A 27225-nucleotide genomic window follows, 5' to 3' on the forward strand; every position below is an offset into this window, starting at 1 on the left:
TGTATGAAAAACCTTTAATGATCATAATAATAATGACAATATTAATAATACATATTTATAAGCATAGTATTTCTGTGTTTATATTGTAAAATAAAACAACAACAAAAACAATCAATTTTAAGAACTGAACGATCGTTCAGTGTTTTGATTGACTATGAACAGCCCTTTTGACAGATGATAAATATACCAATGTTCAATACAGACATACATGTACAGGTAACTGCCAAAAGAATGGAAACACTTGAGTTAATGAGGATACAAAGTATGTTGAAAGCAGGTGCTTCCACACAGGTGTGGTCCCTGAGTTAATGAAACAATTGATATCCCATCATGCTTAGGGTCATGTATAAAAATGCTGAGCTGGCCATAATTTTGTCTATTTATTTTTTCTCCCATGGCTATGCCACCATAAGATGACAATGCCCCCATCCACAGGGCACGAGGGGTCACTGAATGATTTGATGAGCATTAATACGATGTAAAGCCATTTTCAACTCAGTCACCAGATCTCAAGCCAATTGAACACTTATGAGAGATTCTGGAGCGGAGCCTGAGACAGCGTTTTCCACCATCAAACAAAACACAAAATTATCAAATTTCTTATGGAAGAATGGTGTCGCATCCCCCCAATAGAATTCCAAACCATTGCAGAATCCATGCCAAGGTGCATTAAAGCTGTTCTTGCTCGTGGTGGCACAACGACCTATTAAGACACACTATGCTGGTGTTTCCATTATTTTGGCAGTTACCTGCATATTTCAATGGAAGCTGTAGTACTTCAATACTTTAATCTGGCCACAAGAGGGAGCTCAAACACAGCTGCTAGAGAGACACCAACCATTAAATCCTGATTTGAGACTAATAAAAAGACATTAGGTTTGTCTGTCAGTATATCATGGTTGGCACTGACTCTAAGATGTCAAATGGTTGCTCCAGCTTGCACTTCCACGTCTTTATATTCCCATGGCCTTGTCCCTCCTCCAAATGTCTCTTGTTCCACACAGAACCTGTAACAGTCTGCCACTCAGTCCCATGTCATCAAAGCTCCTAAGAAACTATCCAGAATCAAATGTCAGTTCCTTCAGGAAGAGCTTTCCTGAACGTTATGTTCTGCTCGTCACTCCTCACCTCCACCACTCATGTGACGTAAAGTTCAGGCAGCAAAATGGCAGTCTTGCTGGGGTCCTACACGCATTGGAGGGTGGAGGTTGAAGATTGCAGTTTTCCCCACATAATGTAAACTGCTGAAACTGTAGCCAGGTTAGCCAGATCAGCCAGGTGAATGGAGGTTCAGTCCAAGGGGGAGGTCAGACAGACACAGGAAAGGGGACAGGTGTAAAGTCAAGGTCAGTAGCGGCTGTGCTCGTCTGTTGCTGTGACAATGACGTCCATCCAGATCCTCATGGCCTCGGCGCTGGGTGCCACCAGGAAGAAGAGGCGCTCGTACGTCTTCACACAGAACGTAAGGCTGGGCCGCGGAGACTGAGAGAGAGAGAGAGAGATGAATGGTGGGAGAGCGATAATTTTGGGGATTTGGTTTCAAGCATTGAATGCATGAATGGATCATCTCTTTAACAGTTGTGGTGATATCATGGGCACATTGTTCCCTCTCTATGGGGACAAAATACTGTATATGAGGACTCACTGAAGTGGCTGTGCGCAGGTGATCATAGTAGACTTCCTCTATAGCCTGGAAGTAGATCACCCCCTTCAGCTTCCTCTCATCACAGTCTAAAGGTAAACAATAGTCAATTTGAGGGAGAACGAGAGAAAGAAAGAGAGGGAGAGAGACAGACAGACACAAATCACATAGGCATTTAGTAGGGCTGTGGTCATTACATTTTGTCAGGTGGTTATTGTCACGCAAAAGACTGCCAGTCTCACAGTAATTGACCGGCAATTAACATAAACACATTTAGCATCTCCAGGCCTCCACGCATACAAGCCGCTGATGTGAGGCCTTTGCAACATCTACATTGAAAAATGATTATAATAAATCAATTGAATATACACCATCACAATAAATCCATTTCAGAAGAACAGAATATGAGTTGGCCTACTGTAGGTCATCTGGCTATGCTCAATGTCATAGGCCAGGGATACTCAACTCTTATCCTACGAGGTCCGGAGCCTGCTGGTTTTCTGTTCTACCTGATAATTAATTGCACACACCTGGTGTCCCAGGTCTAAATCAGTCCCAATTAGAGGGGAACAATGAAAAAATGCAGTGGCACTGACTTGAGTTTGAGGGCCATGGGATTTAGGCTTGTTTATTGAGCTGACAAGATATGCTTCTAAGTCTTATGCCATTATTTTATATTATAAGATTTTATAGCAAGAAGAATATAATTGAACTTATCTGAATAAAATAGAAAGAATATTTTTCCCATTCCCGAGCGAGTGGGCATATGAAGTGGCTATGTTGAGCGTAAAAGTGATCATTTCGAAACAGGTCCAATATTATGCTAGATTCAGAGTTTTGCAACTTTAGTTGCAACTTTAGTTGCGAAGCACAGCCACAGGCTGCCCAATGACACAAGCCTACCAGACGAGCTAAATAACTTCTATGCTCGCTTCGAGGCAAGTAACACTGCAATCATGCATGAGAGCATCAGCTGTTCCGGACGACTGTGTGATTACGCTCTACGTATCTGATGTGAGTAAGACAAAACAGGTCAATATTCACAAGGCCGCAGGGCCAGACGGATTACCAGGACGTGTACTCTAAGCATGCACTGGCCAACTGGCAAGTGTCTTCACTGACATTTTCAACCTTTCCCTGTCTGAATCTGTAACACCAACATTTTTCATGCAGATCACGATACTGCCTGTGCCCAAGAACACTAAGGTAACCTGCCTAAATGACTACCGACCCGTAACACTCATGTCTGTAGCCATGAAGTGCTTTGAAAGGCTGGTCATGGCTCACATCACCATACTTATCCCAGAAACCCTAGACCCACCCAAATTTGCATACCGCCCCAACAGATCCACAGATGATGCAATATCTATTGCACTCCACACTGCCCTTTCAAACCTGGACAAAAGGAACACCTATGTGAGAATGCTATTAATTGACTATAGCTCAGCGTTTCATCACCATAGTGCCCTAAAAGCTTATCACTAAGCTAAGGACCCTGGGACTAAAAACCTCCCTCTGCAACTGGATCCTGGACTTCCTGACGGGCCACCCTAAGGTGGTAAGGGTAGGTAACAACACATCTGCCACGCTGATCCTCAATATGGGGGCCCCTCAGGGGTGCGTGCTCAGCCCCTTCTGTACTCCCTGTTCACTCATGACTGCATGGCCAGGCATGACTCCAACACCATCATTAAGTTTGCCGATGACACAACAGTGGTAGGCCTGATCACCGACAACGACGAGACAGCCTATTGGGAGGAGATCAGAGACCTGGCCGTGTGGTGCAAGGACAACAACCACTCCCTCAACGTGATCAAGACAAAGGAGATGATTGTGGACTACATGAAAAGGAGGACAGAGCACACCCTCATTCTCATCAATGGGGCTGTAGTGGAGTGGGTTGAGAGCCTCAAGTTCCTTGGTGTCCACATCACTAACATTGTCAAAGCACGCCAAGACAGTCGTGAAGATGGCACTGCAATATATTTTCCCCCTCAGGAGACTGAAAAAAATTGGCATGGGTCCCCAGATCTTCAAAAAGTTCTACAGCTGCACCATCGAGAGGATCCTGACCAGTTGCATCACTGTCTGGTATGTTAACTGCTCGGCATCTGGCCGTAAGGTGCTACAGAGGGTAGTGCGTACTGCCCAGTACATCACTGGGGCCAAACTTCCTGCCATCTAGGACCTATATACTAGGTGGTGTCAGAGGAAAGACCAAACATTTTTCAAAGACACCAGTCAATCAAGTCATAGACTGTTTTCTCTGCTACCGCATAGCAAGCGGTACCGGAGCACCAAGTCTAGGACCAAAAGGCTCCTTAACAGCTTCTACCCCCAAGCCATAAAACTGCTGAACAATTAACCAAATGGCCACCGGATTATTTACATTGACAGCCCCTCCATTTGTTTTTTACACTGCTGCTACTCGCTGTTTATTCTCTATGCATAGTCACTTCACCCCCACCTACATGTACAAATTACCTCGACTAACCTGTACCCCCGCACATTGACTTGGTACCGTTACACCCTGTATATAGCCTCCTTATTGTTATTTTATAGTGTTACTTTTTATTATTTTTTACTTTGGTTTATTTGGTAAATATTTTCTTAACTCTTCTTGAACTGCACTGTTGGTTACGGGCTTGTAAGTAAGCATTTCACGGAAAGGTCTACACAATTTGTATTCGTCGCATGTGAAAAAGAAAGTTTGATTTGATATTGATGCATAAACTATAATATGCCTATGGATGTTTTGAACTAATCCTCAACTTAGAAAGCTGTCCATTTCCTTGTTAGGTTTTGAAAGAACAACTGCAATGATCATGTTTTACACTGTTTCAAACTGCTGTTGAACTTCCTTCTTCAAATTGATCATCACAGTGAGGTTAGTTTTAAAAGCATGATGCTGTTTTGATGATAAGTGTTTGATGTGATTTTCGATGGCATTTGCCATGATGTCAGAGTGGTTAGAGGGACAATAGAGCCCTGAGTATCAGGCTGTTAAGACCTGATGGTCATTAGCAAGTTGGGTACTACCAAAGCATGTCCAGAGTGCATAACAGGAGATTACCGTAACTCCACGGTCAGGTGGAATTTTACTGCGGTCATGACTCATGACTGCCGGTGTGGCGGTAATAGGGTCACCGCAACAGCCCTAGCATTTAGGCTTATACACACCAACATCCAACACACACACAGTCTCTCTCTCTCTCAGCCCCCTCACCTGTGTAGTAGGCTAGCCGCCTGTGGTCCATATCGAAGAGGAACCACCTCCTCCTCCAGGTCTTGACCCGCCCCCCTCGCTTGGTCAAGAAGCCGGCACAGCGGCGCGGGGACATACGCAGGCCCATGCACCCCGCCACCCCGTGACCCAGCGACTCCACGTGGGCCCGCAGGTCAAAGTTCGCAGAGAGGAAGAGAGGTAGCGAGCGCTGAGAAAAATAATGAGTATAATGTATATAATTTCACAATAGACATGTCAAATAAAACAGGTCAACATCACAAGGTTAGTGAGAAGGAGACAGAAAGAAAGACAGATTGAGAGCAATAAGCAGGGGAAAAGGAGAGGTTGGAGAAAGGATGTATAACGCTATGGAGCACACAGACAGACAGACAATACAGACAGCCAGAGCAACCAGACAGACAGACAGTACAGCCAGACAGAAAGACAGAGCAGCCAGACAGACATACCTCAGGGGAGCTGGGGACAGGACTGGTGGTTTTGGGCTTCTCCTCTGGGTCAGGGACTAGCCTGCTCTGGGACTTTACTGGTTCTGCTGCTCCTTGGCCCTCCAGCTCTCTCTGCCTCCTCTCCTCCACCACCTGCCTCCTTTCCTCCTGGATCAACACACAGGCTCCATCTCAATGATCCTTTCTGTGCATCCTATCTCCTTGTGTCCTTATCAATCATATTGGAGGAGAAGGTGACTCCCTTCAAAGACCATCAATTAGTTTTTATTTTTTAGAAAGAGGCATACTTTTATTGACAACAGGGGGATTAAGATGAAGTACAATATCTAGGCTGAGGGATACTACGTATTTATTTGGACAGTAAAGCTAAAATTTCATTTGTCTCTATACTCCAGCATTTTTGGATTTGAGATTATATTTTTATATGAGGCGACAGTACAGAATGTCACCTTTTATTTGAGGGTATTTTCATACAAATCTGTTTTACCATTTAGAAATGAAAGCACTTTATGTATCTAGTCCCCCCATTTGAAGGTGTCATAAGTATTTGGACAAATTCCCTTGAAAGGTTGGCATGTTTTGGGGGCATGATACTTGTGCACCTAACTTTCTCATTCATCATTAATTCACAATTCATTCATGATTATCCGTAATCATGGTAGCATCCACATGAATGTAGAAGTGTTCAGAAACATATTCTATTCTTATTTACAATAAAAGTGAGTCCAAAATGACACCATTCTAATGAGCACAACATAATCTGAAACGTAACCAAAACAAACTGCAAATGCATCCAACATGTTTGTAGAGTCACAATCTTGATGTAGTCATTGTGTGCTAGGAATATTGGACCACATACTAAACTTTTGACTACATTTAATACACCATAAGTGAATTTGTCAAAACACTTATGACACCTTAAAAATGGGGACACTAGACAAATAAAGTGCAGTCAATTCTAAACGGTAAAACAGATATGTATGAAAATACTCTAAAATAAAATATTCTGTACTGACGCCTCATATAAAACAAGTTTTTAGCTTCTAATAAATACATAGGAGAGTATGTTCGTTTTCTATGAAGTGTTCTTCCATTTCACAGTGTTTTTTCTTCTGGTGGTCATGTTAATTATGTACGGTAATCAGTAAGTGGTCACACAACAGGGTTGTGTTCATTATTAAGCAACAAACAGAAGAAAACTGACTGAAACAAGGAGGGACTACCTGAATTAACTGTCCAATAATAAACAAATTGTTTTATTTTATACGCCCCTTTTCGTGGTATCCAATTGTTAGTAGTTACTATCTTGTCTCTTCGCTACAACTCCCATACGGGCTCGGGAGAGACGAAGGTCGAAAGCCATACGTTCTCCGAAACACAACCCAACCAAGCCACACTGCTTTAAGACACAATGCCCATCCAACCCGGAAGCCAGACGCACCAATGCGTTGGAGGAAACACCGTGCACCTGGCGACCTGGTTAGCGTGCACTGCGCTCGGCCCGCCACAGGAGTCGCTAGTGTGCGATGAGACAAGGACATCCCTACCGGCCAAAACCTCCCTAACCCGGACGACACTAGGCCAATTGTGCGTCGCCCCATGGACCTCTCGGTCATGACCCGGCTGCGACAGAGCCTGGGCTCGAACCCAGAGTCTCTGGTGGCACAGCGCCACCCGGGAGGCCAACAAACTGTTTTTAAACGTTGTGTTATGGTATGCCCTAATGAATACGACCTGGCACGTCTAAAGCTGTGTCTGAAGTGATTAGGGATATTAATGGTGGTGACTCACCCTCTCTTTGAGAAGCCTCTCTCTCTCCGCTTTGGCCTCCCTCAGTCTCCTCTCAATCTCCACCAGGTTTAAAAGTCCCAGATTTGGGCTGGAGGGAGAAGGAAAAATACATATGTCAGCAGAGTTACTGTCATTATTGTTGTCAGAGACGCAGACGTACAAGCATACAGACACATGCACACACAGACTGAGAGCAGCATTTATATTTCACTCACACACACCTAGAAAACTCACCTGACCAGTCTATCCCACTCCACCTCACATCAACTACATCTCCACGCTGACCCAATCACCCAATCAATCTTCCACAGACAACTCATCTCTTCCCATCTGACAGCCAATCAGATACCTCCTCTTATTCACAATCACACTAACATGTTCCTTTAAACGTTGTGATTTTAGACGTTTTTTTCCCCTCCACTGACCTGGCAGCACGGGAGCTACTAGCACTGTTACAGGGGGTGAGGAGATCACTGCCATTGCTGGGCCCAGGTCTGTGCCCATTGATGTGCCCGTTGCTGTGCCCGTTGCTGTGCCGGTGGGAGGGGAGAGGGGAAGTGAAGCGCTCTGGGCTCGGACTGTCAGGTACCATTCTCACCAGCCCTGTGAAAGAGATGGAGACAGAGAGAGAGAGAGAGAAAGAGGAAGGGACACAAAAACAGTACACATCACGTATTATATTATATAAGAGACAGGGTAAGGAGAGCATGAGAAAAGGGGAGAGAATGGAGAGTGCAGAGGAGAGAAAATAGAGGGAGAGAGAGGATGACAGCGCACACACACAAACACACACACAGTGGGTTAGAGAGAGATCGTGGAAATGGGGTATAGGCAGCAGCGGAGCAAACAAACAGAATTTCTAAAAAACAGCCATAGACTAGTAGCCCCACTGGCTCATCCAGTTCATACAGCTATATCCTGCTCACAGCATGGTAATACCACACAGCTACATCTGCTACTGACACATCTTAGCAGAGACTGAAAAGGCAGAGTGAGAGAAAGAGAGAGAAGCAGAGAGAGAAAGAGAGAGAGAGTGAGACAGGCGGAGAGAGAGAGAGAGAGAGAGAGAGAAGGAGAGAGGGAGAGAGAGAGAGAGAGAGAAGGAGAGAGGGAGAGAGAGAGAAGGAGAGAGGGAGAGAGAGAGAAGCAGAGAGAGAGAGAGATGGGGTAGAACCAAACAAATAGACAGACAAAGACAGAGGATCAAATAAAAAGAGAAAGCAAATATGTAAAAATGCTCTGAGGTAAAGCAAATAAAAAAGACAAAGGAATTCATAATTAAACACCCATCATAGCTCACCTTGCGCCGAGACCGGTCTATCGGCGAGCTTATTGTTGCGGTGCGAGCTCCGTCTCCGGGGTAAACTGACGGATTCTTTGGCTTGTTCCTGAAGTTAGGGAATAACACTGTGAGTTTGTGTTTCAGTACATTACTGGGAGTAAAACAACAAGTGAATCAAATCAGTGTTTATGTACAGTATGTGTCACATACAACCGGAAAACATGATCCGTGTCAGTGGTAACGGCCCGGCAACAATACCTGAGGTGATTTGTGAATGGTCAGCGGCGAGAGTGACATCATGCAAGGGACCGAGCTGGGGATGTTGGACCAATCAGCGAGTGGCTTCTTCTCTTTCAAGACCTGATAAGAGATGGGAGTATGACCGTTATATAACCGGTTATGGCATAAACTCAGCCGTGAAGAGGAGAGTGAAAAAATAGACAAGTGAATGTTGTTGTTATAACCTAGACATGTCAGTTAGGTAGGACAGGCCGTCAGTCATAAGACCTGGATGACCACACGACACACTAAGATGGTTGTGTCAACATTTAGCCATGACACATCATGAAATGACATAGTAGGAGTGTAACAGGTAGTAAAAGACTATCTGCAACTCACTGAGAATGGAAAACGCATGCCAGCTCTCAGGCACCACTCTAATGAGTTAAAAAATGATCTCCCTCGCACTATATCTCGGTTGCCCTCCCACCCCTTCTCCCTGACTCACAGACACATAAGCAATTCGGAAGCGGTATGCATTCTCTGTTAACCCGTCTCAGTCTCTCTCTCTCTCTCTCGTGTCTGGATGAGCAATGAAATCAATTTCTCTCTGCCAAAAACAGTTCCATATGTCTTCTCATTAGTGACTCCCACCCATATGACTACCCTAGCATGTCATACAAAGTCTTATTGTATTCAGACACAGTTGTACAGAAACACATTGTCTGTCCCTCCTTTCTCCCCCTATCTGCCACTCCCTCCCTCCCACGTCCTACTATTAACTGACACACTTAGCCTGTATTAAATCCCATTTCTGATTAACCCAGTCTACAGACACTTGAAGCATGCATATTTGATTCGTGGTGTCTCTCCACTTACCGGTGTTGCAGCGACGCTTTTTAAGTTCTCTCAGCTTATCTTCACTCATTCCCTCTCTCTCTCCCTCACAGTCACCCTCCCCTGTTCTGCTTTTCTCTTCCCTGTTTCTTCCTTCCCTCCCTTTCTTCAGTCATGCCTCTCTCTCTCTCTCTAAGCTCAGTTGTGCTCTTTTCCTGTCTCTAACTAGTCTCCTCCCCCTTTTCAACTCCCCCTGTCATAATTCTAATCAAAGGCATGCCATTGGTTCAACAACAAACCATATCACTGTCCAAGCAGGGAGTTGACAAATCACACGCTTTGGCACTTCAGACAACCATTATGAATATTGAATAAAAACACTGGCAACAACAGACATTCTTATCTAGCTTCCAAGCACTTCATTTACATTTTACATTGTAGTCATTTAGCATACGCAGTTTGTGCATTCATCTTAAGATAGCTAGGTGGTACAACCACATATCACAGGCATAGAAAGTAAATGTTTTCCTCAATAAAGTAGCTATCAGTAGACCAGTAGGGTGACATGAGAGAGCTTGGGAAGGTTGAAAACTAGGCGGGCTGCAGTGTTCTGGATAAGTTGCAGGGGTTTGATGGCACAAGCAGGGACAATCATTGAATGTATCATATTTATCATACTTGAACCACCGGGAATATACGACATCATCCTAATTTCCCTGACAAATAATCAATAAATTAAGTTAAAGTTCTGACATTTGCTGATCATCAGTCTCTGTTCCCTTCATTACCCTTTGAGTGGTGTGGAGCAATTCTCTCCTCTCCTTCTTGAAGGCATTCATCTCTCTGTCCTTCTCTCGCTCCATCTCCTTCAACTGCTTCTCAAGCTGCTGGACTCGGTCCTGAAGAAAGATAATGAATAAAGAAAAGAAATCGACCAATGAAACGCCAGACACTTAACATTAAACACCGCGCCATTCTGTCTCCTGTCATTCATGTTCTGTACGTCCAGTGGCATGTTAGCCAGACGGTGTTGTTGTTAGCATTATAGAGTTGTTGTGTTAAATGTGCACAGCATCTTATCTGTTATGTCTCACGACTTATGTCAATAGTCAGTTACTCTAGGGGTGTTCAATCGCACACCTTCCAACATCCACTGGAGTTATGAGAGGAGATGAGGGACGATTGACAGAGGAGAGGAGTGGGAGATGACAGGGAATAGGGAATCAGTGATGTCAGCTCAGCACAGTTAATATGTCAGAGAGGAGGAGATAAAGAGAGAGACAGAGAGAGGGTTATAGAGATGAGCTGTCAACCCAAGCAAGGCCACAGTGCAGCTGAATCAACTCTCTCTCTCTCTCTCTCTCTCTCTCTCTCTCTCTCTCTCTCTCTCTCTCTCTCTCTCTCTCTCTCTCTCTCTCTCTCTCTCTCTCTCTCTCTCTCTCTCTCTCTCTCTCTCTCTCTCTCTCTCTCTCTCTCTCTCTCTCTCTCTCTCTCTCTCTCTCTCTCTCTCTCTCTCTCATCACATGATATCCTAAGTTTATCCTCTTTCTTCTCGCTCCCTCACGATACAATCCTTCCTTTTATCCTTCAACCCCTCCCCACCGCTCTCACCATACCCCTTTTACCATCTCTCTCCATTCTCTACTTTCAGTCCCTCTCCTTTCCTCATACATTTCCTCAATTGACGAGCTCTCCCTTCATCTATACATCTTTCTCCACTTTCCCTCCCTCCCTCCCTCCCAAAGTGGCCTCTGATGCAATTGCCTAACTTGTTTGTGCAGTCATGTGACAGTGGAGGGTGATACCGTAGAGTGTGAGGAGAAGGGAGAGTTCACGCTCATGTCTCAGTTTAAGAAGAGGAGGATGGGGGGCGGGGGGTTACTTGTGAGGAGCAGTTTCCAAACAGAGAGTGACTACCGTTGGGGGGAGAGGACGGGGGCATTTAGAGAGAGTCTGTGGTGGGGGATAAGCTTCTAACCAAACTAGTAGAACCAGCTTGGAGCTGTGAGATTCTCTGAAATGTTGTCGTCTTCTTATTTGTCGACCCTGGCTTACCTGCGCTGAGTTGACAGCATTCTTTTGGCATGAGATCTCCTTCTCTTTATCTTCCTCGTTCCCTCTCTCCTTCCCTTCCATCTTTCCTTCACTCTCCTCCTCCTCTATTCCGGCCTCGCTCTCCAGGACACGGAATTCCCAGTCCTCGAACACCCGGCCGGCTGCATCCACCGTCTCTTTCTCCTGGAAGAGAGAGAGAGAGAGGGACAGAGGGGAAGAGAGAAAGAGAGCGGGATGGAGGGAGAGAGCGGGATGGAGGGAGAGAGCGGGATGGAGGGAGAGAGAGAGATGGAGGGAAAAAGAGAGTGTGATGGAGGGATGCAGAGAAAGTGATGAAAGAAAGATGCAGAAGGAGAGGAACAGACAGAAAATGGAAGATAGCTGTTGATTAGTACAGAAAGAGCCTGCGGCTTAGAACACTAAACCAAAAAACAACTGGTCGGACCACTCCATTCAAGACCATTAAACCAAGTCGTAGCTCTCAAGCTTGTGTCCCAAAGGTCGTCCTATTCTATATATAGTACACTACTTTTGACCAGGCCCCATTGGGCTCTTGTTAAAAGTAGTGCACTATATAGGGAATAGGGTGCCATGTGGGACACATCCACTGTCATCAGAATGACACGCCATGTCAGTGTCACTGCCAAAACGCACAACGAACCCTTTGTCTGCCTGCCTGCATGTCTGTCTCAGATACCTCGATGACACTTTGACCTATCAGGTAGAAGAGGTACTACAAAGATAACTAGTACCGCCGACAAGAAAGAACATGCAATCCTTTATAACCATGACCAGAGAGGCTAGAATTAGAACACATGATGTTAAGTGGGTTCCAACCAGAGGCAGTGTGAAACCATGCCGTCACTAGCACCTGAATTCAACTGTATATGAGGCTAGACCAAAAGCTAGCTCTCCACTGCACAAAGTTGACTTCACTTCAAGTTTCAGGGCGGGTGATGTCACTCTGCTAGGCTACCTGTGAACTACCCTAACTACATCTAGACAGACAAACAGGTAGAAGACGCAGTGCATTCTCTTTTACACGCGGTCTAGTGGCAAGGCATGAAATCAGTTAGCTGGGTACTATTGATAAGGTACCGAACGGAAGAAAACGACCTGAAACAGGTAGGGACAACCTGGACTTAAAGAAGCTCTTTTTGTTTTTGTTTTGCAAAACGTTTTAAAACATTGCGTGTCTTAATGAATACTACCCCAGTCATTGGACTGTTCCTGGATCAGTAAATCACCTGTTGTAGTTGGATCAGTAGCTGCTCTCTCTGGTCCTCTGGCTGACTGGGGAGCAATGTCTCCTTCTCCTCCAACCTACTCCTCAGCTCCTCAACCCGGGCCCTCTCCACCTCCAGACTGGCTCGCTCCTACAGAGACAGAGACAGAGACAGAGAGAGAGACAGAGACAGAGACAGAGACACAGAGAGAGAGAGAGAGAGACAGAGACACAGAGAGAGAGAGAGAGAGAGAGAGAGAGAGAGAGAGAGAGAGAGAGAGAGAGAGAGAGAGAGAGAGAGAGAGAGAGAGAGAGAGAGAGAGAGAGAGAGAGAGAGAGAAAGAGAAAGAAAGAAAGAAAGAAAGAAAGAATATGAGGGATGAGAGAGGGAACAGTCATCCCTTTATATAAAGTTCCATCTGTTTGTCAGCTCATTCCACTATCACATAGCTTAGGCCTATAGTGTCACATGAAGTGATTCAGTGTCTACCTCTCTGCTATAGCTACTCATGTACAGGCCATATAACTCTCCGGTCCCAAACCATGAGATTCAAACATACCGCCTGAAGACAGGATGCTTTGGATGGTATTGAATGGAGCTCTGTCTGTGTACCGCTAACCGTCCATCCGTCAGTCTGTCTGCGTCTGTCTGTCTTTCTCCTTGTGTGTACAGCACTACTGACCTTCTGTCTGTCCGTCTGTCTGTGTGTCTCCTCCTGCCCGCCTTCCTCCTGCAGTGTCTGTAGATACAGAGTGTGTCTGCGCAGCTCGTTCCTCTCCTCCTGCAGCTCACCCTCCAACAGGGCTATCTCCAGCTGCAGCTGGAGTGGCAGACAGGAAAGAGAGAGAGACAGAGACAGAGACAGAGAGAGAGAGAGAGAGAGAGAGAGAGAGAGAGAGAGAGAGAGAGAGAGAGAGAGAGATGTTTAGTCCCACAATGAAGAATGTAGAATGTGCCTTTGAAGGAGACATTACAAAAAAGGAGTTGGTTTGTTGTGAACAGTTCCAGAATCAGACTTCATCAGATACATTTACTGAACACCCACCACTCTCCATAGAAATGGTTTGATATGAGACACAATCAGGCCCTTGAGGGTTTAACTTGTTCATTCATTAATCCATCAGTGTCTCACCTCTATCTTTAGCTCCTCCCTCTGTTGGTCAATCTCTGTGATTCGCTGTTGCAGCATGGAGGGCAACGGTAGTATCCTCGGTGACCGCGCCTCTAAACGTTTGGCTGGAGACTGAGAGGTAGAGAAGAGACACACAGACGATTGAAAAGAGACTATTCAACCTGGATCAAAAAGTCATTCCGATGGCTCAGTTGGTTAGAGTGCGATGACTGTGGCACCAAAGTTACTGGTTCAATTCCAGCGTTGGACACATACACTGATGTGTACGTCGAGTCGCTTTGGCTAGCAGCGTCTGACTCTGACCACATTACCAGTGTAAACAACCAACCGCCTGATGCTAGTTAACGTGAGACCCACTCCTCCTTACCCTCTCGCTCTCTGTGCTGCTGCTCTCTGTGTCTGACTCCACCCCTGAAGAGGCGGGGCTTTGCCCTCCAGACAATCGTGCGACCCACGGCGGCCGCAAGCCCTGCTCCCATCGGCTCCTCGGGGTGTCCATATTGTGGAGGGGCATTTCTGTAGGATAGAAAGAGATGGAAGGTGGGATGATGAGTGGTACCGTATAGGATCCGGGATCCTTAACCTTGAACAGCACCCTTACCTTGCCAATTTTAAATGTGAACTTCAATGGGGTATCGTCAGAGTTGGAACGTCCCAAGGACCCTGAATGTAGTGGCAATTCAATACACTGCATTGTTAAGAGCTAAATTAACCAGGTGATACTACACTATGAGCAGTACACCAGTGTGTCAGCAGCACTAAGCACTTTAAAGTACTTCCAGAAAAGTTGTTACTGGAGAAAACACCCTGGAAGAAGCGATAGTGAAAGAGAGGAGAGAACGCAGGATGTGAGAAGGTGGTTTGGCATTGTATTTCAGGACAAGGACTGGCTTTTGCTGTATGGACAGAGGGTACTGTACAGTAAACAGTAAACAATGGCGATTCACCTCCCAGCTTTGGAAGTGCATTGTGGAGAAGCATGGCACACAAATTTGAGTCAGTGCAATGATGTGGTCTTACAATAACCATACACAGATATACAGTGGGGCAAAAAAGTATTTAGTCAGCCACCAATTGTGCAAGTTCTCCCACTTAAAAAGATGAGAGAGGCCTGTAATTTTCATCATAGGTACACTTCAAAAAAAGAAAATCACATTGTAGGATTCTTTATGAATTTATTTGCAAATTATGGTGGAAAATAAGTATTTGGTCAATAACAAAAGTTTATCTCAATACTTTGTTATATACCCTTTGTTGGCAATGACAGAGGTCAAAAGTTTTCTGTAAGTCTTCTTAAGGTTTTCACACACTGTTGCTGGTATTTTGGCCCATTCCTCCATGCAGATCTCCTCTAGAGCAGTGATGTTTTGGGGCTGTTGCTGGGCAACACAGACTTTCAACTCCCTCCAAAGATTTTCTATGGGGTTGAGATCTATAGACTGGCTAGGCCACTCCAGGACCTTGAAATGCTTCTTACAAAGCCACTCCTTCGTTGCCCGGGCGGTGTGTTTGGGATCATTGTCATGTTGAAAGACCCAGCCACGTTTCATCTTTAATGCCCTTGCTGATGGAAGGAGGTTTTCACTCAAAATCTCACGATACATGGACCCATTCCAAGTGCTTGGTTTCCAAGCCGGTCACGGGTGCACCTCAGCCACGCTCAAGGTACTAAACGATATCATAACCGCCATCGATAAAAGACAGTACTGTGCAGCCGTCTTCATCGACCTTGCCAAGGCGTTCGACTCTGTCAATCACCATATTCTTATCGGCAGACTCAGTAGCCTCGGTTTTCTGATGACTGCCTTGCCTGGTTCACCAACTACTTTGCAGACAGAGTTCAGTGTGTCAAATCGGAGGGCATGCTGTCCGGTCCTCTGGCAGTCTCTATGGGGGTGCCACAGGGTTCAATTCTCGGGCCGACTCTTTTCTCTGTATATATCAATGATGTTGCTCTTGCTGCGTGCGATTCCCTGATCCACCTCTACGCAGACACCACTATGTATACTTCCGGCCCGTCCTTGGACACTGTGCTATCTAACCTCCAAACAAGCTTCAATGCCATACAACACAACACTCCTTCCGTGGCCTCCAACTGCACCCTGGATGGTTCCGACCTAGAATATGTGGACATCTATAAGTACCTAGGTGTCTGGTTAGACTGTAAACTCTCCTTCCAGACTCATATCAAACATCTCCAATCTAAAATCAAATCTAGAATCGGCTTTCTATTCCGCAACAAAGCCTCCTTCACTCACGCCGCCAAACTTACCCTAGTAAAACTGACTATCCTACCGATCCTCGACTTTGGCGATGTCATCTACAAAATAGCTTCCAATACTCTACTCAGCAAACTGGGTGCAGTTTATCACAGTGCCGTCCGTTTTGTTACTAAAGCACCTTATACCACCCACCACTGCGACCTGTATGCTCTAGTCGGCTGGCCCTCGCTACATATTTGTCGCCAGACCCACTGGCTCCAGGTCATCTACAAGTCCATGCTAGGTAAAGCTCCGCCTTATCTCAGTTCACTGGTCACGATGGCAACACCCACCCGTAGCACGCGCTCCAGCAGGTGTATCTCACTGATCATCCCTAAAGCCAACACCTCATTTGGCCGCCTTTCGTTCCAGTTCTCTGCTGCCTGTGACTGGAACGAATTGCAAAAATCGCTGAAGTTGGAGACTTTTATCTCCAACTTCAAACATCTGCTATCTGAGCAGCTAACCGATTGCTGCAGTTGTACATAGTCTATCGGTAAATAGCCCACCCAATTTTGCCTACCTCATCACCATACTGTTAATATTTATTTACTTTTCTGCTCTTTTGCACACCAATATCTCTACCTGTACATGACCATCTGATCATTTATCACTCCAGTGTTAATCTGCAAAATTTTAATTATTCGCCTACCTCCTCATGCGCTTTGCACACAATGTATATAGACTCTCTTTTTTTCTACTGTGTTATTGACTTGTTAATTGTTTACTCCATGTGTAACTCTGTGTTGTCTGTTCACACTGCTATGCTTTATCTTGGCCAGGTCGCAGTTGCAAATGAGAACTTGTTCTCAACTAGCAGCCCCAAAGCATGATGTTTCCACCCCCATGCTTCACAGTAAGTATGGTGTTCTTTGGATGCAACTCATCATTCTTTGTCCCCCAAACACGAGTTGAGTTTTTACCAAAAAGTTATATTTTGGTTTCATCTGACCATATGATATTCTCCCAATCTTCTTCTGGATCATCCAAATGCTCTCTAGCAAACTTCAGACGGGCCTGGACATGTACTGGCTTAAGCAGGGGGACACGTCTGGCACTGCAGGATTTGAGTCCCTGGCGGCGTAGTGTGTTACTGATGGTAGGCTTTGTTACTTTGGTCCCAGCTCTCTGCAGGTCATTCACTAGGTCTCCCCATGTGGTTCTGGGATTTTTGCTCACCGTTCTTGTGATCATTTTGACCCCACGGGGTGAGATCTTGCGTGGAGCCCCAGATCGAAGGAGATTATCAGTGGTCTTGTATGTCTTCCATTTCCTAATAATTGCTCCTTCAGTTAATTTTTTTCAAACCAAGCTGCTTACCTATTGCAGATTCAGTCTTCCCAGCCTGGTGCAGGTCTACAATTTTGTCATGGTTGAAGTGTACCTATGATGAAAATTACAGGCCTCTCGTCTTTTTAAGTGGGGGAACTTGCACAATTGGTGGCTGACTAAATACTTTTTTGCCCCACTGTACATAGAAACAAGGGGATTCACCTTTGAAGTACTATACACTGTACATAGTACTATACACTGCTCCCACACAACACAAAGCCACATTATGAACGATATGCATCACTGCTGAGGTCTTGGATGGGGAATTCTCAGCAATAACTAGGTTATTTAATGTCTATATGTCACTTGCTCATACGAGTGTAAGCAGTAGTAAAATAGCAGCAAATATGAAGTAACGACCGAGCAAACCGAGTGCACACACTCACAGGCAGCAACCGAGTACACACATACACAATCACATGCATGCACACACACACACACGTGGGAAAATCTGGATTCCCATTGTCCAGACCTTTCCCACCCTATCCTTTTTCCCTCTCTACTCCATCTCCCTGAACTCCTCTTTTCTCTCTCCCTTTCTCGCTCCTCTCCTCCTGCTCTCTCTCTCTCTCTCTCTCTCTCTCTCTCCCTGTACAGGCCTTATTAGGCGATGGGGCCTGGAGAAGTGGAGGCATGGAGATAAATATACAACTCTGATATGAGTGAGGGCTTCCAAACACAGACTGGCACACTGACACAGAGACAGACAGAGGAGGGAGCGAGAGAGGGACAGAGAGTGGAGGAAGAGAGGAGACGAGTGGGGGGAGAGAGGGGGGGGAAGTCGGTTCTAAAATGTCAGAGGCCAGTGTCATATTTCCAGTGAGGAGATGGGAAACAGTCCGACTGTGTGGTATATAACTTCACAGAGCTGTACACAGGACACACAATACTATGTTGTTTATAGAAGAATAGTGCATGGTTGCATGCAGGAATGATGTATATACTGTGTTTTTAATTGTGTATGTGTGTGTGCGTGTGTGGATGTACGCATGTTGAAGAGGATGGCTACCATTCATCAATACCCATAATTACACATACATTTTTGACAAAGTAATACCGTATGCCAAATTCCATATGGTGAAGTTATTATTACTTCCATTCCAGATATGACATGTAATGGACACCACATGGAGGTCGTGCTTTGGGAAGAGGGCAAAATTAGAGTGAATGCTGGTGAGGAGAAATCTTTGTTTAAACCAAGACTGACTCACATCCATATGACCCAAACGTACGTTTGCATTATCCGGTTGAGATACACTATCAACAGTAAGAGAGACTGTAGTGTTGGAGAGAGAGTCACGCAGGAGTAAAGTCCATTATTTCATGTCAACACAGATGTTATTCAAAAGCAACAAACAAAGGCTAAACAAACACACCAGGGTTGAGGCTGTAATGGCACCATATTGCCTACTTTTGACCAGGGCCCATGGACAACAATACAGAGAAAAGATTGGGAGGGAGGGAGGGAGGGAGGGAGGGAGGGAGGGAGGGAACACAAAGAGACTAATTTAAAAGGATGGAAAAGAAAGTGAGTGGAAAGGGACATAATTAAGGGGAAAGGTATGATAGAGAGGAAGAGGAAGCTGAACATGTGTGTTAATGAGCTGAAAATAGGTCTTGATTGCAGAGGAGTGGCAGGAGCGATAAGAGAGTGGAAGAATCAGAGGCGGTCCCAAGAAGTGAGTGAGAGAGTGAGTGAGTGAGTGAGTGAGTGAGTGAGTGAGTGAGTGAGTGAGTGAGTGAGTATTAAAGCTGGGCGATCCAGTTGCTCTAAATTTCCTGAATTGATGCGATACCAGTAAATAGATTGATACGTTTATAACATGAATGTGCACCAGTTGTTTTTGTATTACTCTTTAAACTACTACTACTACTAGTTTGATGGTTGTAGCATCACGTGTCCCATTAACAATCACCCAAACTAACAAAACGTATTTCATTTCAAACTTCACATTTCTCTAGTATAGGCTACTTATCGTAATGAACAATATCAGCATGGTCGGTACGGTCGTGTGGATCATTTTCAGTTTATGGCCCCAGCTCTAGTGTGTGTTATACAACTACTGTCCTATCCGGAGGTGACACAATGCATTACCCTCAAGTCCGAGGTCAGAGGACTCAATCTCTCACACTGCAGTGCTAATCTTTCCCCTCGACTCAGCAATAACCAGCAACAGTTGAAGCGTCATACAACTAGTACACACACATTACACACCCGAGAACATACACGCTCTCTCAACAGTGATCGATCATACACAAACAGAAGCAAGGATTCCACAATCTTTACTACCAATCACACAGAACTAGAGAAAGAGATAAAGAGTACACAATCAGAGTTCATTCACACCTGTCCCTTCTCCCTCTCACTGCAGGTAGTAATCTGCATCCATATCTTAAGAAGTGGAAGTCTGTTCACTCTTGACCCACCTGTGTTGACAGGATTACAGGACTGGGATTTAATTCAATCAACCTTATTCATCGCTGAGGGGCAATTACTGCCAGCAGCCATAGGATACTGATTGATTGGTGTGTGTGTGTGTGTGTGTGTGTGTGTGTGTGTGTGTGTGTGTGTGTGTGTGTGTGTGTGTGTGTATGTATGTGTGTGTGTGTGTGTCCTCTATCTCATTTGACCACTTGAGGTCAGGTTTGGATCCAGTTAAACTTCAGCTGACGGAATCATCATCAACCCCCTTACTGGGTGACAACGCTCATGTGTCGGCCTATCAGCCTTGTCTATCCGAAGAGGACAGGCTGCAGCCACAGTCATAGATATACAGTTCAACAAACTCTGTTTGATCATTTGATGGCGGCCATTTTGGTACCATAAGATCCAAGACAATTGTCTTGGGTTGGAATGTTCATGGAACGTTTTGTGTGAACATGGAGAATCATTTGACAAACTCAGCGACAACAAAGTACAGCAGTACTGCTACAATAATATCTCGCAACCGGGCCGTGCACATAACTTTTTTGGGGGGGGGGGAAACTAAAAAAGGGGACCCCCCAATTATTTTTTTACCACAACCACTGACTCACTGAGCAATTATGACTTTGATTATAAATAAATTAAATTAAAATGAAATTAGAATAAAAATTACTGATTATTTAGTTACATTAAAGCAACAGACGGCAACATCTTAACGGGTAATTTAATGACACATATTCACAAATTGAACAACGACTTGCAGGCAGTGGATTCAGAACAACAATGACAAAAACTGTGGGGAGCCTGAATGCAGAGGGTTTGTTTTCACTATGGGCTCAATGCAAGGGCACCAGGGAAACATGCTATACACACAACACTAGAACAACTGCCCTGCTTGGGGTTGACCTGGGGCTGCCATTCAATTCAAGGGACAGTCCACACTCTCTCTGTCCCTGGTGGCCAGACCAAGTATAAACACAAACAAACAAAAATATTTACACCAATAAGTATAAGTATATTCTTTGTACATGTTTGGTCATATGTCTTATTCTTTGTTTTTTTTAAAGAAGGGTACACTAGCAAGCACGTCCAACCCCTTAGTCCTCCAGAGCATTTCAGGGTGAAAATCAAATGTATGGACTGTGCCTTTAACATTTGTCTGGCTGATATTGAGCAAGAGCTGCTCTCACCTGAGAAACATAAAAACACCTGTATTTTCTGCATTGGTGAGCACTTTGCTGCCCTATCCTCAAGAAAGGCATCAGGTGTTACAATGTCACATACATAACCCACTAGCAGTTCAAGTAGCTAAAGTGTCTCTCTTCGTTGAGTCCAGAAGACTTAAAAAAGGAAACTTACTGTTATCAGTGTATGCCATTCTGCATATTGAGGGAGAAGTATGTAATCAACATACATACACATACAAGTTTGTGCTCCATTCAAACCCACTAGTCTGTCTAGTGTCTAGTCTGCCAGCCTCACCATGGGCTAGCACACAATATCAATAGCGGTCAACTGTAACAATGAAAGACATTTTCATCAGTAACAATAAAGGGCATTTCCATAGAATACAGGTACTGTACTGCTCAGGTCTCTAGTACTCTCCAGAGGATTACAGCTGAACTATCCAACGCTGACCTGACCTGTTAGCCATGAGCACATTGTGACATCTGACAGATCAGGTGCCCTGGAATAGGATGCGTTCAAAATGATTTATTTCAGGTTTTATTTCTTTCATCACATTCCCAGTGGGTCAGAAGTTTACATACACTCAATTAGTATTTGGTAGCATTGCCTTTAAATTGTTTAACTTGGGTCACATTTTATGGGATTGAAGTTAGGGCATTGGGATGGCCACTCCAATACCTTGACTTTGTTGTCCTTAAGCCATTTTGCCACAACTTTGGAAGTATGCTTGGGGTCATTGTCCATTTGGAAGACCCATTTGCGACCAAGATTTAACTGATGTCTTGAGATGTTGCTTCAATATATCCACATAATTTTCTTTCCTCATGATGCCATCTATTTTGTGAAGTGCACCAGTCCCTCCTGCAGCAAAGCACCCCCACAACATGATGCTGCCACCCCCCGTGCTTCACGGTTGGGATGGTGTTCTTCGGCTTGCAAGCCTCCCCCTTTTCCTCCTAACATAACAATAATTATGGCCAAACAGTTATATTTTTGTTTCATCAGACCAGAGGACAAAGTACGATCTTTGTCCCCATGTGTAGTTGCAAACCGTAGTCTGGCTTTTTTATGGCGGTTTTGGAGCAGTGGCTTCTTCCTTGCTGAGCGGCCTTTCAGGTTATGTCGATATAGGACTCGTTTTACTGTGGATATAGATACTTTTGTACCTGTTTCCTCCAGCATCTTCACAAGGTCCTTTGCTGTTGTTCTGGGATTGATTTGCACTTTTCACAACAAAGTACGTTAATCTCTAGGAGCGGTATGACAGCTGTGTGGTCCCATGGTGTTTATACTTGCGTACTATTATTTGAACAGATGAACATGGTACCTTCAGGCATTTGGAAATTGCTCCCAAGGATGAACCAAACTTGAGGTCTACAATATCTTTTCGGCGGTCTTGGCTGATTTGATTTTCCCATGATGTCAAGCAAAGAGGCACTGAGTTTGAAGGTAGGCCTTGAAATACAGCCACAGGTACACCTCCAATTGTCTCAAATGATGAAATGTGACATCATTTCACATCCTCCAATTGACTCAAATGATGACATTTGACATAATTTTCTGGAATTATCCAAGCTGTTTAAAAAGGCACTGTCATGTTAGTGTATTTTTAACTTCTGACCCACTATAATTGTGATACAGTGAATTATAAGTGAAATAATCTGTCTGTAAACAATTGTTGGAAAAATGACTTGTGTCATTAACAAAGTAGATGTCCTAACCAACTTGCCAAAACTATAGTTAGTTAACAAGACATTTGTGGAGTGGTTGAAAAACGAGTTTTAATGACTCCAACTTAAGTGTATGTAAACTTCCGACTTCAACTATGTAGACAGCTACGAAAAGTACAGATGAAAGCTCTCTAGGTAGATAGTGTGGTCTAGTTTATCATGAGATACTCTACCTCAGGCGAGTAAAACCTCAAGACTTCCTTAGATATCGTGCACCAGCTGTTGTTTACAAATATACATAGACCACCACCCCTTGTCTTACCAGAGGCTGCTGTTCTAACCTGCCGATAGGGTGTATAACCTGCCAGCTGTATGTTATTCATGTCGTCGTTCAGCCACGACTCTGTGAAACACAAGAGATTACCGTTTTTAATGTCCCGTTGGTAGGATATACGTGCTTTTAGTTTGTCCCATTACTTCCCAGCGATTGTGCGTTGGCTAATAGTACGGATGGCAAAGGCAGATTAGCCACTCGTCGCCTGATCCTCACAAGGCACCCTGATCTCCTTCTGCAAGATCTCTCTCTTTTTCTCCTGCGAATGACGGGGATGAGGGTCTGTTTGGGTGTCTGGAGTAAATCACTCTCGTCAGACTGATTAAAGAAAAATGATTAGTCCAATTCAAGGTGAGTAATCTCTGTTCTGATGTCCATAAGCTATTTTCAGTCATAAGAGACAGTAGCAGCAACATTATGTACAAAATAATTTATAAACAATGTGGAAAAAAATAAAATAGCACGGTTAGTTAAGAGCCAATAAAATGGCAGCCATCCTCTCCGGCGCCATGATACATTTGTGTATATCAGAAATGACACCCTATTCCCTGGTCAAAAGTATAGGGGATATGGTGCCATTTTGGAACCTACCTACTGGGCACAGACATCAATTCAACATCTATTCCATGTTGGATCAATGTAAATTCATTGAAATTATGTGGAAACGTTGATTTAACCAGTGTATGCCCAGTAGGAAGTGACCATACAAGTCTGTTTGACCTCAGAGCCCACTTAGCAATGCTTCGTTAGTCTATGGAGGGCTATCAGGAAACTGTCATCACCCCAGTGTGTCTTGACACATCAGGTTCCCAGGAATACCTGGTGACCAGTCTGAGCTGTATGACAGAGCCCACTGAGATAGTCCCCCTGTATACCACCAAAGCCTATGGAGGGCTATGGGCTGAGAGAGGAAACTGTCATTATCACAAAGGGGCCTGAGCAGGAAAAGCAGGTGAGAGGGTCATATTCATTAGGGCACCCAAACACATTTTAAACATGAGCGTTTCTTATTGGATAAGTCCAGGAGGTCCCTCCCCATTTCAGTCTGTTTTTTTTTCCGTTTGGTACCTAATGAATACAACCAAGGCTGGACAGCTCTGTGTGGCGTATGTCTGTCAGATGAGAGGTGAGATATCATGACTAACTGTCATCTAGGTGTGAGGGCAGATAGGCCTATTGTTAGACTCCTAGAATGATACTGTAGCTGGACCAACTGGCTTCTGTTGGGGAAGAAATTGTTTTTTTGTTTATAGGGGACCAAAGGGTTGAAGATTAAAATACAAGCTAGGATCATTGATTGTTAGGGAAGATGATTCATTTTATTTCCTGTAAGTTAATTAGCAAGTAAGTTACCCTATAGGCCTAATTATTTCTCCAATAAAGTAGATTATCACACTATGATACCACTGCATGAATAGAATAATTCATGCAAATGTTACTTGTGCACATTACAACACTGCAAAACTGACTGGAATGGCTTGAAGACACCACTAATTACACAGACTTTGAATATATGCTAGTTCAACAACATTAGCAGAGATTCCAGTGGGCTGAGCAAATCTCTCCGTTCTGAGGTCAGCGAAATAACGACCCATTAATGACAGGCTAGGTCCCAGCTATAGAGCTGTCCGTACAAGTGCAGCCAAAAAGAGGGCGTGGGAGAAAAATAAACAAGGAGAGATTGAAGACAGAAGATAGATATGTGCTCTGGACTCCCCTGAAGGCAACCCTCCCAGGCAATATTTTCTCTCCACCTATTTCAGCTTCATCCTATACTCACCCCCCCCCCCCCCCCCCCCCTTTGTTTACACTATGAGCCAATGGAAATGATAAACAATGATAAACAACAGATATCAGAAGAGTCTGGTAAACAAATGTGAGTTTACATAAACTGAGGAAAACAATGCCCTGGGAAAGGAGGTTTGGGACATTAAGAAAAACATGTTTGAATTAGAACCAGATATGGTCCTCTCATCGTTTCAGAATGAAAATGACACATTGAAAAGCTATAGGCCTGAGGACATTTTTTAGCCCATCTAACTACTTATGCTCAAGCACAAAAGTCCCAAATATTGGGTAATCAAATACAATGGTGTCATAGAATCTTGAGTATCTGGATGTTGATCATCATACAACCATGCATTCTGACATTTTAAAAACGAATAAACCGCCCAAAAAGTTTTTATTTAAGTTATGGTATGTACACAATTTGCAAAAATAGTTTTTTTTAAAAAGTAGGCTTTTTGGCTTAGTGTGAACTAATAGACTAATGATAGCTGTATTATTTAATATAGTCCATTTATATAAATGGCATAGACCTATATTTTATTTATATAAATAGTTTAGAAAGTAGGCTACAGTAGCCTACCGGCTTTCTGTAAACATAAGCGATGATGTGTTCCATTTATTTACATGCTATGTCAAGTTCAAATTGACTTCATTAGTGTCATGAGATGGGATGATGTCAATTTATAAACAAACGACCACTTTCAGTAGATAAGTAACACTGTGGGTAGCTACTGTGGAAATAATAAGAATCATAGTGTTATCAAATCGCGATCATTCACCAGTTACAATGTATCAAACTACAGTGACCCAGAACAGAAACAAAGAACTCATGCCTTACCTGAGAATACGCCGCTTTCTATTCAAAAGCGTTCTTGTTGTGGGGAATGTGTATTGTTGTTCTTGAGTTTGAATAAAATAGACGCTCATAAAAACAGAGTGACTAAATAACGAAGTGATGGGTTTAAACGGGAAGCGCGCTTTCGCTTTCAGTCACTACATCCAGAGAACTTTCAGAGTTTCTGTTTGCTGTCATATAACGTCTGAATACCTTTGGTGTCTATGTTCTCCTCTCTCTGGTTTGATTCAATCATTTCAAATCAATCCCACGATAAATGACAGATCGCAGTCGTCGTCAACAGGTAAAATAGAATGCATGTGAGGCGGGCACACTGACCAACACAAAGTTAGTGTGAAAACGCGACTGAGCGCGTCACTAACTGACTATACAGTTTCTGTGGTCTATTTGTGAGGGGGCTCCGCACCGAAATGAGAACTCTATTCTGGGATTTCCCGCGACGACATGACTTTGTAATGCCCTCGTTATAGGCTCGCTATAGGCTAACGCAAAAGCAGTTTGGCTTGGCACCCGGCCAACACACCTCGCGGGTGGTCTTGTGTCGCTGTCAATGCCAAGGGCCATTGGAAAGCGTCAATAGCTGCCACGTAAATCTCTCCACTGTCTTTACTATATCTAATGGCCTTTATCGGCCCCTGCCCCCCTAACAGTTCTGTCTCACTGAGCTGATAGGTTATTCTCTCAGTCTTCCCCTAAACAAGGGCATGTGGACAGGGTGAGAGAGAATGCCTGCAGTCAGGGTGGGTAGTAGTGCGTGAGTGGGCAAAGAAAGAGTGAATGGGGTAAAAGCAAGAGCAGATGGAAGGGGCAGGGTACAGACTGGGTGAAAGAACAGCTGCGGACTTGAAAAAAAGCACAACAAAGTCAAAGAATAGGTCATTTTTTTTCCACAGGCGAAACATTGTGCCAATTGTTTTTGTCTGTGTATGTTTTTGCTTATATATATATATATATATATATATATATATAAAAAGTTTAAAATAAAACAATAACACATAGCTTAGGTGTGATGGCAACACTGGTTACACCCTGTGCATTTCAAAACAATGAATGCAGGTGTGTCTGTCAGTAGGTAGAGGAGAGAAGAGTTGCCTAATGTGGATGTTTTGTTTGTCTCCTGCGGTGACGGACAGTCCAAACCAAGCTGTCACTTTTGTCACAGCATCAAAGGCATGAACTGCTCAAGTAACCATCCTCAAATATTTACATACAGAAGGGTATAGAACCGTTGAGATGTGTGAGCTCACAGTACACCATTATTATGAAATGATCAGGCAGGTTCAGAAAAAGAGACATGGTTGAGTCAGAGCCAGACACTCCCATCTCCCCAAACCTGTCTCCCAGGTCGAGGCTAGTCAATGGGCCGTGGGACAAACATGAATGTAGTATGCTACTAGGCTAGATACACAGCTAAGTGGAATCCTAAGGCTAAGCCGATCATGGTGATGTGTTCAGAACATTACAACATGGTACTATATAAAGAGGGTGAGAGAA

At 44.2% G+C, this 27225-nt stretch overlaps 1 protein-coding gene across 2 annotated transcripts; it reads right to left on the reverse strand.

Annotated features, from left to right (window-relative positions):
- On the reverse strand, positions 1-26346 carry LOC110516631 (pleckstrin homology-like domain family B member 3). 2 transcript variants are annotated; one of them, XM_036973699.1, is made up of 16 exons: positions 25714-26314; positions 23076-23156; positions 14245-14393; positions 13878-13988; positions 13428-13565; positions 12767-12895; positions 11520-11702; positions 10253-10363; positions 8667-8768; positions 8427-8514; positions 7552-7729; positions 7127-7214; positions 5336-5482; positions 4869-5076; positions 1646-1731; positions 1-1482 (listed from the first exon to the last, which is right to left on the reverse strand). In XM_036973699.1, the coding sequence occupies exons 2-16, from the start codon at positions 23134-23136 to the stop codon at positions 1348-1350; spliced, it is 1914 nt and encodes a 637-aa protein (XP_036829594.1). In that variant the 5' UTR covers positions 23137-23156; positions 25714-26314; the 3' UTR covers positions 1-1347. The 2 variants fall into 2 exon arrangements, with proteins under 2 accessions (XP_036829594.1, XP_036829595.1); XM_036973700.1 differs by lacking the exon at positions 23076-23156 and having other exon boundaries at positions 25714-26346.
- Between the last annotated feature and the right edge of the window lie 879 nt (positions 26347-27225).

The sequence above is a fragment of the Oncorhynchus mykiss genome, chromosome 3 (genome assembly GCF_013265735.2).
Source record: "Oncorhynchus mykiss isolate Arlee chromosome 3, USDA_OmykA_1.1, whole genome shotgun sequence".
Classification (NCBI taxonomy): domain Eukaryota; kingdom Metazoa; phylum Chordata; class Actinopteri; order Salmoniformes; family Salmonidae; genus Oncorhynchus; species Oncorhynchus mykiss.